The 16,955-nt window shown below is 42.4% G+C and overlaps 1 protein-coding gene across 5 annotated transcripts; it reads left to right on the top strand.

Annotated features, from left to right (window-relative positions):
* The first annotated feature begins 116 nt into the window (after window positions 1-116).
* LOC118707610 (probable 2-ketogluconate reductase) lies at window positions 117-16,360 on the top strand. 5 transcript variants are annotated; one of them, XM_036418152.2, is made up of 6 exons: window positions 117-257; window positions 6,915-7,299; window positions 8,766-8,937; window positions 10,823-11,001; window positions 11,989-12,076; window positions 16,156-16,360. In XM_036418152.2, the coding sequence occupies exons 2-6, from the start codon at window positions 6,918-6,920 to the stop codon at window positions 16,310-16,312; spliced, it is 978 nt and encodes a 325-aa protein (XP_036274045.1). In that variant the 5' UTR covers window positions 117-257; window positions 6,915-6,917; the 3' UTR covers window positions 16,313-16,360. The 5 variants fall into 5 exon arrangements, with proteins under 5 accessions (XP_036274045.1, XP_036274043.1, XP_045430192.1 ...); XM_036418150.2 differs by having other exon boundaries at window positions 11,980-12,076; XM_045574236.1 differs by lacking the exon at window positions 16,156-16,360 and adding an exon at window positions 15,479-15,641 and having other exon boundaries at window positions 11,980-12,076.
* Window positions 16,361-16,955: the final 595 nt, after the last annotated feature.

Raw genomic sequence — 16,955 nt, 5'->3', positions numbered from 1 at the left:
ACATATGGGTATCCAGTTGTCCCACATCGTGTTTTGGAAAGATTACTCCTTCCCCATCAAATTGCACCTTTGTTCAGGATGTGTGTGTTGTCCCAGGCAGAGGCGGGACTGGGGTTGGGCTAATCGTTGTACGGGGCGGAGACGCGGGTAAGGTGTGTTAGGCAGGTTGAAAGTCACTGTAAACTTTGAGTCTGTGAGGAACCTGCCTGGGAGACTGGTTCTACCTGAGCCCCTGAGATCTTGAGTCCTTTGAAAAGGTAAGTGTGTGTTCTAGCTGGTTTGGCTCGGTGGATTGAGCGTTGGTACCAGGTTCGATTCCGGTTAAGGGTGCATGCCTGGGTTGCTGGCTCCATCCCCAGTAGGCGGCTTGCAGGAGGCAGCCAATTAATGATTCTCATCATTGATGTTTCTTCTCTCTATCACTTGCTCTCTGAAATCAATAAAAATATATTTAAAAAGGTAAGTGTGCCCCTAGTCATGAAGGAGCCGTGAAGTATGGGCGTGGCTTCGACCCCAAACCTCGCCTGTGACAGAACAGTTGAATCCTAAACCCATCCAGACCTGCATAGCAGGACCCTAAAGGATTTAACTGGAGAAATGCAATGTTGTGGCAGGATGAAAGCGGTTTCAGGGACTCGGCCAGAATTTAGAGGTAAATTTGGACAGGTGTTTATTATTTTTGTAAGCTGTAGGCCAGTGTTTCCCAAACTTCTCTCATGATCAGAATCACCTGGTGGAGCTATTAAAATACAGATTCCTGAATCCCAACTAAGAAGTGCTAAACTAGAATTTTTGGGAACATATAGGTAAAATTGTATACTTAACTAGTATTATATAAAATTGTATACTTAATTAGTAAAATTGTTTACTTAACTAATATATTAAGTAGTATACTTAACTCTAAGCTTAGAGCACTAAAATTGTATACTTAACTAGAGCACTAAAATTGTATATTTAACTAGCTTAGAGCACTAGTTAAGTATACAATTTTACCTATATGTTCCCAAAAATTCTAATTTAGCACTTCTTAGTTGGGATTCAGGAATCTGTAGTTTAACAGCTCCACCAGGTGATTCTCATCATGAGAGAAGTTTGGGAAACACTGCTGTAGGCAATGGCACATTAAGCTTTAAATGGGTAAAATTTGTGGTACCCACATCATGTTTTAGTTCTTAGTTTACACCCTTACATGAATCCAGTGTTTTAGGAGCTTAGTGCCTATTTTTTACAGAGATATATCGTGATAGTTTTGATTTTAAGTTATATTGAATTTGTTGATACCTGGTATCTCAAGAAAGCTCACATAAAAGGTACAAACTGTGCAGGTTTCATTAATCTTGAACTAGCAAACCAATGGTCAAGGAATCTGTAAACCCTTCGGCATATTTTAATCTTTTGGGTCCCCTTATCTAGTCATGCGCTAATCAGATAATTGTCCGTTTACTAAAATATTTCAGGCTTCTTTGCTGGACTCTGGCCCATGATTGGAGATGGTTAAAGTCCAGTGCAAGACAAAGTGACTAAGGTGTGAGCCCTGCATCTGCCCGGAGCTCCCATCACTGTTACTTTCAATTCTCTCAACTGGGAATCTCACCCTCTCTTATTATTTGAAGCAGCCATTAGTCACTTGGAGAATCTTGAGTCTTTTCCACATAAAACCACTGACAATAATGGTGTAATGGATATATGCCATTGCTCTAATAAAAAGTTGCATATAAATTGATCAGAAATCATTCTTCTTCTCTGAAAAAGTAAAGTAAAATCTTATCTGAAGTCCAAAAAATTTTTAAATCAGCTTTAAACAAATGTTAAACATTTTTAGTCATGACCCAAAGATGCATTCATTAACCTCAATTCTTTTTTTAATAAGTCTTTATTGTTCAGATTATTACAGTTGTTCCTCTTTTTTCTCCCCATAGTTCCCTTCCACCCAGTTCCCACCCCACCCCATGCCCTTACCCGCCCATAGTCCTGTCCATAGGTGTTCAATTTTTGTCCAGTCTCTTCCCGCACCCCCATATCCACTTCCCCCCAAGAACTGTCAGTCCACTCCCTTTCTATGCCACAGATTCTATTATGTTCACCGGTTTATTCTGTTCATCATATTTTTTATTCACTCGATTTTTAGATTCACTTGTTGATATGCATTTGTCACTTTGTTGTTCATAATTTTTATTTTTACCTTTTTCTTCTTCTTCCTCTTCTTAAAGAACATCCTTCAGCAATTCATATAATACTGGTTTGACGGTGATAAACTCCTTTAGCTTGTTCTTATCTGTGAAGCTCATTATCTGACCTTTAATTCTAAATGATAGCTTTGCTGGATAGAGTAATCTTGGTTGTAGGTTCTTGTTATTCATCACTTAGAATATTTCTTGCCACATGGTTTTTGTTGAAAAATCAGCTGACAGTCATATGGGTACTTTCTTGTAGGTAACTGTTTTTCTCTTGCTGCTTTTAAGATTTTCTCTTTGGCCGAATCCGGTTTGGCTCAATGGATAGAGTGTCGGCTTGGGGACTGAAAGGTCCCGGGTTCGATTCCGGTCAAGGGCATGTACCTTGGTTGTGGGCATATCCCCAGTAGGGGGTGTGCAAGAGGCAGCTGATCGATGACTCTTTCTCATTGATGTTTCTAACTCTCTATCTCTCTCCCTTCCTTTCTGTACAAAATCAATAAAATATATTTTAAAAAAAAGATTTTCTCTTTGTCTTTTGCCCTTGGCATTTTAATGATGATGTGTCTTGGTGTGGTCCTCTTTGGATTCCTCTTGTTTGAATTTCTCTGTGATTCCTGGACTTGTAAGTCTATTTCTTTCACCAGGTAGCGGAAGTTTTCTGTCATTATTTCTTTAAATAGGTTTTCAATAACTTGCTCTCTCTTTTCTTCTGGCATCCCCATAATTTGGATGTTGGTATGCTTGAAGTTGTCCCAGAGGCTCCTTACACTATCTTCATATTTTTGGATTCTTTTTTCTTTTCCAGTTAGGTGTTTTATGCTTCTTCATATTTCAAATCTTTGACTTGATTCTTGATATTCTTTAGTCTGATGCTGGATCTCTGTTTTTTTTTTCTTTTCTTTTTTCCCCCCTTTTTTTTTTTTTTTTTTTATTGATTATGGTATCACATAATTGCCCTCATCCCCTCAATCCCATCCCAAGCCCCTCCCTACATATGTACACACACACACACACACACACACCCGTTGTCCATGGCCACTGGCCAGGCCCATATGCATGCACACAAGTCCTTTGATCTCTTCCCCTTTACCCCCACCCCTCCTACTTTCCCTCTGAGGTTTAAAAGTCTGTTCAGTGCTTCTTTTCCTCTGAGTCTGTTTTTGTTCATCAGTCTATGTTGTTCCTCATTTCCTCTAGATGCGTGAGATCTGTGATCTAAGAAATACCCTTGTAATGCCGGGACCGGTTTGGCTCAATGGATAGAGCGTCGGCTTGGGGACTGAAGGGTCCCGGGTTCGATTCCGGTCAAGGGCATGTACCTTGGTTGCGGGCATATCCCCAGTAGGGGGTGTGCAAGAGGCAGCTGATCGATGACTCTCTCTCATCGATGTTTCAAACTCTCTATCTCTCTCCCTTCCTCTCTGTACAAAATCAATAAAATATATTTAAAAAAAAAAAAAAAAAAAAAAAAAAGAAATACCCTTGTAAGAACCTAAACTGAGAAAAGCCATAATGGTTATGCTGAGAGGCAAATGAATCAGTCTGTAGTGAGTTTCTTTCTTGTATATTATTTTTTATTTCAGTCAGTGTATGCTTAATTTCTAATTGGTTCTTTTTCATATCCTTTAGGGTCTCACTAAATTTCTCAGAGGTCTCTAGAAGATTCTTGAGTAACCTTATAACTGTGATTTTGAACTCTATATCCTGTACTTTTGCTTAACTGCAAAATCACAGTTATAAGGTTACTTATAACATTTCTTTAATTTGTGACATGTTTCTTTGTCTCAGTTATAAGGTTACTTATAACTCAGTTATAAGGTTACTTATAACTCAGTTATAAGGTTACTTATACTTATTTCTTTCATTTGTGACATGTTTCTTTGTCTCTGCATTTTGGCTGCTTCCCTGTGTTGATAGAGTGGCTGTGTGTGCTAGGTGTCTTATAGGGCCCAGTGGCTCAGCCTCCGCAGTCACTTGAGGTGGACACTTTTGGTGCACCCCTTTGTGGGCTGTGTGCACAATCTTGTTGTAGTTAAGGCTTGATTGCTGTTGATATCATTGTGCGGAATTGACCTTCAGACCAATTGGCTGTGAGGACCAGTTGTGTCTACAATGGGAGAACTTCTTTTGGAGTTCTGGAGATACCCTATGGGGCAGGACTTGCTTTAGTGGGGCTTTGGTGCTCACTGAGTCTGACCCCTGAGTGTGTCTCTTATGGATGTGAAGAGCTGTAGTCTGGTATGGTCTCCTTTGACCACTGGGTAAACTGGCTCTTGAATCTCAAAGGAAATGCAAAGTCAACCCCTGCCTGACGCCACCCAGCAGGAGCTACAGAGAGATATGCAGATTCCTCCTCTTAGTTTGGGGTTTGGAGGTGCCCAGATGAGGCCCAACTGTGAAGCAATGCAGGCTGCTGATGAGCCTTAGGCCTTCTTTTGAAAGCTCTGGGATTCTTTGACCCAGCTGCAGTTTGTTAGGTTAGGTTGCAAAAAGCCAAACCATTCATATGCAAAGGCCTCTGCACACAGCTTGTGTGGGGTTGTAAATTGGGTGGAGCATGTTCTCAGGGAATCATGAGGCAGTGCAAACAGCAATGGTTGCCCCTTGGCCCTGCCCCGGGTAAGTTCCTGGGTCTCTGTGTCTCACAGCCCTGTGCAGAAACAAAGAACACTGTGAACACCTCTGAGAGAAAGCCGCCCTTGTGTTCCGCCCGATGCCAGACAGTCCAGTTTCTCCCAGTATGAGTTTGGGTCCCCAGAATCTTGCCTGGTACAGGAATTCAGAGCAGTTGGAAGTTGGTATCTCCCTCCCAATTGAAGAAGACCACAGTGTACTCAGTTGCCAGCCTGTGTCTGTGCCCACCTCCACACCTTTGTTCTTCCACACCTCTGAACCTCCTACCAGTCTAGATGTGCTTTTCTCTTTCCTTCTTGTTGTAGAACTTCCATTTAGCTAGCTTTCCTGTGGTTCTGGATGATATCTGTTTTTTCTTTTCATTGTAGTTTTGATGTGGTTGTGCAAGACAGTAAGTTCAGGTTTACCTATGCTGCCATCTTGGTTCCTTCTCCATTAACCTCAATTCTTTTTTTTTTTTTTAACTTTATTATTGGATTTAAAAATATATATATTTTATTGATTTTTGTACAGAGAGGAAGGGAGAGAGATAGAGAGTTAGAAACATCAATGAGAGAGAGTCATCAATCAGCTGCCTCTTGCATACCTCCTACTGGGGATATGCCCGCAACCAAGGTACATGCCCTTGACCAGAATCAAACCTGGGACCTTTCAGTCCCCAAGCCGATGCTCTATCCATTGAGCCAAACCGGTTTCAGCAACCTCAATTCTTGAAACACAACAGTTTTTACTTTTGTAGAAAAGCTATGAAATGTCAGAAATATCTTTTTAGCAGTCACAAGGAATGTAAAACCTTATTTAATTCATTTGACAGATAACACATATCTTTTTGTCACAGTAAAAAAAAAAAAGATCATGTCGACATAAGAACTTCCAAACCTATAGAGCACATGTGTCAAACACAAGGCCCGCGGGCCAAATCCGTCCCGCCAGGCCTTGCAATGTGGCCTGCACCGCGCTGTCATCACTGCACTCCGCTGCGTTTCCATCACAATGACAGTTTATGACTGTTCAGTAAACCATTCGGCCCGCGATTTAGGCTGGATTTTAGATTTTGGCCCCTTCTCATTGAGTTCAACACCCCTACTATAGAGAATATTTCTAAGAGTTTATTTGAGACAAAACGGACTGTTGCTGGAGGCAGGATCTCAAGTGCTTCCCAAAAATGACAGTTTTCAATTTCTTTTTGCATTTGGAACCAAGGATGTATTGTAAGGAAGATTCAATGAAGGTGGGAGAAAGCAGGTGGGGGATTGGATTACAGGGGAGTTGATTAAACCATGCCCCTCTTGAGGATGGTCACACTTCAGAGGTTCTCAAAAATAGGATTAATCTAGCATTTCAAAGGTATGCTAACTTAAACATATAAAAACAATAGCCATGGTTTGTGAGGCAAAGATAAACCTTTTACTTAAAAAGTTATATGCCTTCCCTTGACTACTGCAGTGATCTGCCCAGTTAGGAATTTATGATCCAATCACTCTGTGAGGTTAGTTTCTATAGTACCCTTCTTTTGTTCACAGACAATGCTAGTAGCTAATACTGCATACATAACAAATTATCCTAAATTTTAGTGGCTGGAAATAACGAATATCCGTTATCTCCCAGAGGTTCAGGTCAGAAATCTGGGAGTGTCTTACCTTAGTGGTTCTGGCCCAAGATCTTTCATGAAACTTTAAACAAGGTATTGACCAGGGCTACAGTCACCTCAAGGCTCACCTAGTTGTTAGCAGGCCTCTTTGATCTGCTTCCAAGCTCAGTCATGGCCTCTTAGATCTGCTTCCAAGCTCAGTCATGGCCCAGCATAAGGGGAGGGGAGACAGGCAGTGATCTCCCAACACATCACTCTGCCATTTCTCTTCACTAGAAGCACTCCAGGATTGGGGTTATACCAATGCATGGTTACCAGGAGGATGTCATTGGAGGCAGCTCAGAGGGTGTGATGGAGGTACTGGTGCTTTCAGAGCTCTGGGCCTATTGACTTTTATAATGAATTGCAGCCTTGTTGTCATGTAGAAAATCTGGAGAGTAGAAGGAGAGTACATGAGTTGTTCTCTTACAGACTCTATTTTGATAGCAGAAATCATGATTGTCTTTCTGCAGGCCATGGGGGATCAGGACCTACCAGGAGTTTTGGTGCCTGGATTTGAAGGGCCATCTGGTATCTATAAAGATCATGCTGGAGAGTTGCAGAAACACTTTAATCTCATTACCATGCAAGACTTTCTGGAAAATAAAACACAAGTGGGTCCAAAAATCCAGGCTGTCTATATCTGGAACAGAGAGCCAGTTGTTGATCAGGAGCTCCTGCAGAGCCTGCCTGCCCTGAAGATTGTTGCCACCCCAGGAGCCGGTTTAGACCACCTAGACCTGAAGCTCATCGCCAGCTTTGGCGTGAAGGTGGCCAACACACCGCAGGCTGTTTCCAGTCCCACGGCAGACATGGGGATGGCCTTACTGCTGGCAGCAGCCCGGAGAGTGGTGGAAGGTAAACCATGTTGGAAGGAGATGCTGATTTCTCTGAGAGATCAGATGGAAGACACTTATTAATACACTAGAAGCCTGATGCACCAAATTCGTGCAAGAGTAGGCCTTCCTTCCCCCGGCTGTCGGCACCAGCTTCCCTCTGGCACTGGGGACCAGGCCTTTCCTCGCAGCCCCAGCTTCTTCCGGAAGGTTGTCTGGTCTAATTAGCATATTAGGCTTTTATGATTATAGATTACAAATATAATTTTACCTTCAAACTTCAAATCCTTTCCTGGCACCGATTTCTTTACACTCGTCCAGGAGTTGGTGACACTTGGTATTTGGAGTCCCTCTGGTCATTTGCAGCCCACTTAGTGCCCAAGCCCAGTCCCAGGCACAAGTAGTTCAGCCATCTGTCTGGTAGAAGCCCTACCAAATGCTACTCAACTCACATACCAGGTGGAAAGTGTGTGCATGTGCTAATTCAATGCCACTGGGAAATGCCCAAGGGGTCATGCACTGACTGGTCAGCATGCCACCAAAGAGTAAAGGCCTACATGTGAGTAGGCAGAATCCCATCTGTCCACACACTAGACATCTCTGGAGGCATCCCCAGGAAAGGCAGTGTAGCAGCTCAACACTCGCCCCGCCTCCTGATGGAGCTTTGTTGTGAAGGGGTTGAAGAGAGAAAAGCAAGATGTAGTCTGTTTCTGACTGCTGATTCACACACATACATATACAGTCATCCACACATACGCACAGTCCCACACACAGTCACAAGTATAAATAGTTACACACATACACACAACCATTCACACTCACACATGTAGTCACACAAAGTTACACAGGTACACACAAACACAAATATATACAGCCATATATATACATATAGTCACACATATAGTCACACACACACACACACACACACACACCCCAAAACAAAGTTTTTCTTTTTTTAAAAAAATATTTTTTATTAATTTCAGAGAGGAAGGGAGACAGAGAGAGAGCTAAAAACATCAATGATGAGAGAGAATCATTGATTGGCTGTCTCCTGCATGGCCTCATTGGGGATCAAGCCCGCAACTCGGGCATATTCCCTGACCAGGAATTGAACTGTGACCCCCCGGGTTCATAGGTCAATGCTCAACCACTGGGCCCAAAACTAAATTTAACTAGAAATCCTTCCTTGATGTGAAAGGAATTTCTCTTTTCTTTTTCTTTTTCCTTTTTATTTATTTTTTTCTTTTTAGGAATTTCTCTTTTAAAGCATTCTACCAGGAAATGCTGGTTTTGCTATGAGGACACTGCCTTCTGTTCCCCTTGATTCCCTGCAGCAACATTTCTTTGCTGTCACATAAAAATGCATGACAGCCATGGTCTGCCACCAGCATCCTATACCCTTGTGACCTTGGCAAAAGTTCCCAGGAAGGGTTGTGGGTTTCTGTGTGGTACCATCTCCACTGCCCATTGTATTCTCATGTATCTTAGGTCACCAGTTGGCCACCTCACCAGATACGAAGAACTTTCCCACAAACTGGCTGGGCCAGGAAGTGACAGGGTCCACTCTGGGGATTATCGGCATGGGCAGTATTGGTTACAAGGTTGCTCAGCGGGCCCAGGCATTTGAAATGAACATTCTGTACCACAACAGGAACCGCAGGTGAGATTCAAAGTGAACTTGAGTGAATGGAGCAGAACTTACACCACCACTGCCTTAAATGTGCTTGGATGTATGACTCCCCATTTTTCGTAAGACTTCCTACTCTTCCTTCCAGAAAGTGGGATTGATGGTTCAGAAAAGGATTGAGGTATTATTACGATTATTTAGAAATGTGGCTGTGACTTGTTTTCATTAAAAAAATTCACCAGGAAGAGATTTTAACTCAACTATAAGTGTTATCTTATTATTTCTCAAGCCATTTTTTTTTTTTTTTAAATCATGGGAGATGCAGTCCACACCCCCTGAGCAATTTGGTTCCTTCAGTACTGAGCTATATGCTCACCTATTCACTTATTCAATCTGAAAGCCATTTCCTCTCATTCGTGATTCAGCATAACCATCCAGTCCTATTGATGCTATCTCCAAACAATCCTCCAACCAGCCCAAGTTGTCTCTCACTTCAGCTACACATACCCTAAGAGGCTGATGGCCTGCTTTTGAATACCCAGAACCCTCTGCAAATCAGCCAGAGGATGGTCACTGCTCACCACCTTGCAGTGGCTTCCCATGACTAGAATTCCACATGGAATGGAATTCTGGCTGATGAAAAATTCACGGTGGCACGGTGAGCTGGGAGATTTTATGGCAGAGTCCATCCCCTTTCTCTTGTCTTTTTTAAGGAGTTGATATTATTTATTTATTTGAAAATATTTGTATGAATTTTTAAAATAGATTTTTATTGATTTCTGAAAAGAAGGAAGGAGGAGAGAGAGATGAAAACATCCATGATGAGAAAGAATCATGGATCGGCTGCCTCCTGAAAGCCCCACTGGGTATCAAGCCCACAACTTGGGCATGTGCCCTTGACCAGAATCAATCCTGAGAACTTTAAGCTCTATCCACTAAGCCAAACTGGCTAGGGCTGGATTTTTTTTTTTTTTTTTTTTTTTTAGTGAGGAAGGGAGAGGCAGAGAGAAACATTGATGAGAGAAACATTGATAGGCTGCCCACTGCATGCCCCCTACTGGGGATCAAGCCTGCAAACTAGGCATGTGCTCTGGCTGGGAATCAAACTGGCAATCTAATGGGATGATGCCCAACCAACTATGCCACACCAGCCAGGGCAAGCCCATCCTCTTTTTCAATCACTGTTTGCACAATGGACTGGAAATTGCGCCAAGACAAATGTAGACAACTTTCAGTGTGATGAAAGGGCAAAGGCAGAGGCCAGCATTCCCCAGGACAAGGTGAGTGCTGTGGACCAGGCATTGAGGAAGGAACTGGGTGTGTTGGCCATTCATCTTTCCCTCCAGCTGTCCCCAGATAAGACAGGTTGGACAGGTTAATATAATTTTATATTTCATGTTTGTATGGCAGTGGTGGCTACCTGGGATGCTGTGACCTCCTGAAGCTTGGCATTTCTGTTGAGGAATTAATTAGCTGTTAGGGGTAGCCAAAGCAGGAATTCAGATTGGACTGAAGTCAAAATACAATCCTGCCTATATCTGACCCTTGGATCCTCACTCCTGTTTAACAGGCAGCACACCCAGGCACTCTCCTGTTTTGTTTTGTTTTGTTTTGTTTTGTTTTTCTGGAAACTGCCATGTGTTTGCCCACATTCAGTGACTTAAAGCATGTCTGACGCACGATCAGGCTTGTACCAGACTCTGGGGGTTCAAAGATGCATGAGAGGAAGCTCCTGGTCTCAAGGAACTGTGGGTCTGATGGGAAATCCTGCAGACACTGAATGCTCGGCTCTGAGAAGCCAGGTATCCGGGGGGGTTTCAGGGCTGAGTCCCTGGCTCCCCTCATAAAGTCCTTCCTGAAACAACTTGGTGAATTTCTCACTAGAGAATGTGATTTTTCTTCCTTGATCTCCTCATAGGAAATCAGAGGAGGAGGACGCTGTTGGGGCCACTTACTGTGAGAGGCTGGATGACCTGCTGCAGCAGTCAGACTTTGTGATGCTGGCCGTGAGCCTGACACCCCAAACCCAGCTGCTGATCGGGAGGAGGGAGCTGAGGCTGATGAAACCTACAGCCGTCCTCGTCAACATTGGCAGAGGTACCCGCCTGCTGTCTGTGTGGCTAGGAAACCACGCAGGAGGAAAGCCCCAGGCTAGGCTCTCAGCATTTCTACTCAACCTTTTCCCCTACTGGCTGAAAAACCCACTTAGACTGGTCAGTGAGCTTCTATTTAGAAATGTTTCTAATTTTTGTCTTCACATCTTTTTTAACCTCAAATTAGTATAAAAAAAATGAGAACACAGCAGTATGGGAGTTTTCATATCCAAGTTCAGGCATCTACTTGGGGTGGGGACATCAGAGTTTGAGCTTCTAGGTCAGTGGTCGGCAAACTCATTAGTCAGCAGAGCCAAATATCAACAGTACAACAATTGAAATTTCTTTTGAGAGCCAAATTTTTTAAACTTCCTCTAACGCCAGTTCTTCAAAATAGACTTGCCCAGTTCATTGTATTTTGTGGAAGAGCCACACTCAAGGGGCCAAAGAGCCACATGTGGCTCGTGAGCCGAAGTTTGCTGACCACGGTTCTAGGTGTAATTAAGCAAAATGTAGGAGGATGAATTTTCTGAGCCTTTACTTTAAAAAAACAACTTAGTGCTAGTTTAGTTGACATTTTTGTAGTACTGTATGTGTTTGTAGCCAGGTATAGGTCAAATTTGTGACTGTTTAGTTTTTTACTGTGTGTATGGGTATCTGGGGACTGTTTGGGGAGGTGGTGTGGTGAAATGAGCCAGCTGATATCCAGGAGACTTGGCTTCCTTGCCTGTCAAATGAATATCGACTCTGCCGATTATTGGAGGGTTTGGTGCAACTCTGTCGTGTGGGCTTAGCACACTGCATGGCCCCTGGCAGGCTCACAATGTCCAACAGGGAATCAGCAGAATGAAGTTCACGGTCTCTTTGTCAGACCCTGGACAGGGTCAGGATGTGTTTGGTGTAGCAGCTAATGTGACCAGAGTATCTTTCCTGAGCACTGCCTCACTGTGGTGACTGCAGAGGATGTGTGTCGTTACCTCAGGTCTGTTAGTTGATCAGGATGCCCTGGTGGAAGCTCTCCAGACTGGAGTTATTAGAGCAGCAGCGCTGGATGTGTCGCACCCAGAGCCCCTGCCCAGGTAAGGAAGCCAGACGGCATCTACAGTCCTTTCCAAACCGAAGGGTGGGGTTCCTCAGACAATCACCGCTCTGGCTTTTGACAGAACTGTAGGGTCTTGGCTGGATGGGCCTACCAGCCTCTGCGGACCTGTCCAGTTCCGCAGATGGTCTGGCCTCTGCTTCCACACCTTCAAAGATACAGGCGGTTAGGACTACAGCCCTGATTTTGACGTTTATTTTGAAACTTGATGCTGCTAGTCTTTAAGCTCGCATTGATTTCTCCAACTTTGATATCTACCCACTAAGCAAATTCTATCAGCTGAATGGCATTATAGAGGTCCTGAAAAGGGGGTCTTGACACCCTTTTAGGGGGGTTGTGAAGTTAAAACTATATTTGTAATGCTGTCAAATGTGGTTTACTTTCCACTTATATTTTTTTCACAAGTGTACTATTAATGACATGTAGATATGTAATGACACTCTGACAGCTACAGGAATGTGTGCTTCTATATTATTGTATTAATGTTTTCCAGTTTTAACTTATAATACAATAAATGTTGATAGGCTCCACATAAACAAATGTTGTTTGGAGTTTTCAACTTCTAAGAGTACAAAGATATCCTGAGAACAAATGTTTAAGCACCACTAATCCAGAACAAAAAGTAATTCCGATATATTGAATAAATTAAGAAGCATGAACATTTTAGACAGCTGTCCACTTACTCAGAAACCTAGAGGTCATGTGATCACCCCTACTGTGCAGTCTGCTAAAATTAGCTTTTTATTAGATTCACTAACAAGTCACAGGGCAATTACCAGGGTTATATCCCAAAGTTCAATTTAATCCAATAGGTGGTGCTCCAGTGTCCCATGTAAAATTATTTTTGTGGCTATGAGACTCTGCAATTATTTTATGAATAGTTTAACCTTTACACATCCGTATTAATTTCTAATCTCTATATTATAAGACAAACTTGAGGTTTCATCTTGATTTTTTTTTTTGAAGGGGGGGAAGACATTTTGTTGTTGCTTACTGTAAAAATGGAAATTTTAGGATTTTTAAAAATCATACTGCATAAGTATTCTTTGCCTTACACAAGGATTTACTACAAGATTATTATTTTTTTAGAAAATATATTTTATTGTTTTTTTACAGAGAGGAAGAGAGAGGGATAGAGAGTTAGAAACATCGATCAGCTGTCTCTTGCACACCCCTACTGGGGATGTGCCTGCAACCAAGGTACATGCCCTTGCCCGTAATCGAACCCCAGGACCTTTCAGCCTGCAGGCTGATGCCCTATCCATTGAGCCAAACCAGTTTCAGCTACAAGATTATTTTTAAAAGAAAAAAATTCATTCACGAATAGTGTAAGTAGCCCCCAAGATTAATGATTTGGTAAAAAGACTCACAGAACTAAGAAACACTTTAATACTCACACTTACAGCTTATTACAGTGAAGGGATACAGATTAAAATCAGCAAAAGTAACTAGCGTATCAGGTGGTTCTGTCCAGGAGAAAGGAGGCATGAGCTTCCAGTAGTCCTCTCTCAGTGATGTATGGACAGTAATTACTCAAGCAATGGTGTTTGACAGCACGCCCAAGCCTCAGTACCAAGGGGTCACATAGACATGGAGTGACCACATGTCTGACATATGTTAGTCTCCAGCCTCTCCAGAGGTTACAGTGACGTAGAGTGGGCCAGATACCAAGTGAGCAAAAGCAGGCATTCACCACATATAGCGCTGTTAGCATAAACTATCTCGCTGGCTCCAGGTCCCAAGAATAAGATGACACTCAGATAAGCAGTACATATCAAGTGTTCAGAGGTTATCTCCCAGGAGCCTACCTTCAAAGTGTGCAGGTTTGAGCATTCTAAGCCTGCTTGCTGAGTTAATCCTTCACTACATGAGTTAATCCTTCACTACATTCCCTGATCCTTGACCTAGGCTGTCTTACAGAAAAATGATATTTATTGAAGCATCTACATTTATTATAGTTTTTATATGACAGATACAGCCAGAGTATCAGTGTAACTATGCCTAACATTTGGAAGAGCCAGTTTAGGGCAGGGATAGATTTAAGAAACAACTAACCCATTCTATAAAGCCATTACATGAGTTTTTGTATTTCTGTACTAGTTTGTTTGTCCATTGACCTACCACTATTTGTAACTTATGATGAACTTATGAGGTACTATTAGTGAATAAATTAGCTGCTATTTAGTTTAAATCTAGTTTTTCTTTAGGCCAGTCATTTTCCATTGGTATCATATGTAAGGGGGCTTTAAATCAACCTCCCAATACAATTGATCAATAATATTAATATTATATGACTTATTTGTATGAGGTAGTTAAATTCTACCAACAATGCTAGTGTTATACCATATCACAATATGGTTATGGTATAATTCAATTTCATTACATAACAAATCAATAACAATTACAGAGGTATTTTCTTGCTTTCTCAACAAAATTGGCTTTGGCCTCACCCTGGATTGTGTGACTCAGAGCATTGACTCACACACTGAAGGGTTTTGGGTCTGATTCCCAGTAAGGCATGTAACCTGGATTATAGGCTTGATCCCTAGCCCTAGTTGGGACACATGTGGGAGACAACCAATCAATATGTCTCTCTTGCCAAAACCGGTTTGGCTCAGTGGATAAGAGCGTCAGCCTGCGGACTGAAAGGTCCTGGTTTCGATTCCAGTCTAGGGCCTGTGCCTTGGTTGTGGGCACATCCCCAGTATGGCAGCTGATCGATGATTCTCTCTCATCAATGTTTCTAACTCTCTATTCCTCTCTCTTCCTCTCTGTAAAAAATCAATAAAATATATATATTTTAAAATATGTCTCTCTCACATTGATGCCTCTCTCTCTCTCTCATTCTTTCTCTCTTTCTGTCTCTTTCTCTTTCACTCCCTCCATTCCATTTTCTCTAAAAATCAATAGAAAAACTGAAAAATCAGAGCCAACCACTCCCTATAATTGAGACAAAGATATTTGAGGCAACTTCTCCATCTTTTAATCATATAAATCCTTACTGATATGATAATCCACTTATTACCTGCCTAAGGGCTATGGGTATATTCCAAACCTGCTTAAGGATAATGGGTGTATCCCATAGCCTCAATAAAAGGGATAGCAAGGCCTGAGCCTAGCGGCAGTCCTCCCACTAGAGGTGGGCTCCCGCCTGGCCCCCCCATATCACCAAATTAAAATAAATAAATAAATAACTATCAATAGAAAAAATATATCCTCGGATGAGGATTAGCAAAACAAACAAAAAATTGGCTCTGGCCTCTATCCCCGATATTATTATGGGCACGTGTTACAGCTGGTCATGATTCAGTTATCTCTGGGTTCCAAATCAGTTAGGACAAAGCCAGTCACTCTGTATTTTCTAACGTGTGCTGTCAGATAGTAGGGCCCACCGCCTGCCTGTGGGGAGGACAAGTGTTTTCAGAAGAGTTCTTCTCCCTGCCAGCTGTACTTCAGGATATTGCTTAAGTGGATCAGTCCTGGGGACTGGGGCAGTCATCATGACAAGTGCCCCCAAAGAGCTTCTATAGGTTTTGGGGTCCATAGATCCCAAGTGTGTGCCCCTTGAACCTCAATAGCTAGGTTGGTCACATGGCTACTATGGTCTCTGTCTATAAAATAGTCAGGAGTCCCTGGAGGGTCAGGTTACAGCCCTCTCCCGATGCTGGGTTCTAGTGTTACCCATCGTTATGTTTAGTCTGCCTGACCCACTTCACTAAAACCTCATCTTTCCAGGCTGACTCTCATCCTTTGCCTTATTCCTGGGAGAAAACTCCCTTTAATCTGCTAGTTTCCCTCTGGATGCCACTCCTTACTAAAGGTGCATTCTGCTTGTCCTATGACCCTGGACCAGCACCTATGACCCTAATGCCCTATTCTGTCTTGTGGGCCAGTGTTGAATCCACCAAGCATGTTTGTTGTGCTGTTATGTGCTAATGGCCTGGATGCAGTTAGAATATGTAAGGTTCCTCATACTAGGGTTAGATGAATGGTGTTACACCTAGGTGTAATTTAGAGTATGCTATAAGCCTCCTATAGCTTTCCCCATCTGTATTTCAGAGACCATCCTTTGTTGAAGTTGAAGAATGTCACTCTGACACCTCACATTGGAAGTGCAACTCATCAAGCTAGATGGCAGATAATGGAAAATTTGGTTGAAAGTATCCTGGCTTCTCTCAATGGCCTTCCCATTCCTAATGAAGTGCTACTTAAATGATTTATGTGGGCTGAGAAAGCAGAGGGATGAAATATAGCTTTCCCATAATATGGCTAATGGGAAAAATATTAGTGTGTGTTTTTTGTATTTATGTTCAAGTCCAATATGTAGGTTGGTATACTATCATTTTATCTGAAAAACTTAGAATAGTAACAATACTGATCATCTATTGAGAACCAGGTAAGTGTCTTAATTGCATTCTCACTTCATCCTCAAGGCAGCACTATGAGGGAAGTGATCATCATTCATAATGAAATTGAGCACAGTTGTGTGTTTAACATCCAGAAGTTGCAAATATTTGAATTTGGATTAAAACCCTGAGCTAGGTCTGTGCATTTTTCAGTGGGCTATTGCTTTCCATTTTGTTAAAATTCATAGTTTCCTGGATTAGGTAGCCTTCCTCATATTCTAATCCCTGTTCATTTGTTTCTTTCAATCATTCAAGCAATGACTATTTGTGGTAGGCAGTAGACAGACGTGAGGAGAGCAAGAACGATGGGCCAGGTACAGAAGGTCAGTAGGGCAGAAAGCCCTGGATGCCTAGCAAAGGACAACTACAGGGTGGGACCTCCTCACCGGGTGACTTTGTCCCCAGAGTGACCTTTCCTCCCTAGCATATGACTGGTCTTGGGTTTGGAACCCT

Source organism: Pipistrellus kuhlii, unplaced genomic scaffold (genome assembly GCF_014108245.1).
Source record: "Pipistrellus kuhlii isolate mPipKuh1 unplaced genomic scaffold, mPipKuh1.p scaffold_m20_p_6, whole genome shotgun sequence".
Taxonomy (NCBI): Eukaryota; Metazoa; Chordata; class Mammalia; order Chiroptera; family Vespertilionidae; genus Pipistrellus; species Pipistrellus kuhlii.
Note: the sequence above shows the minus strand (reverse complement) of the source record. Positions and strands in the feature narration are given on the sequence as shown.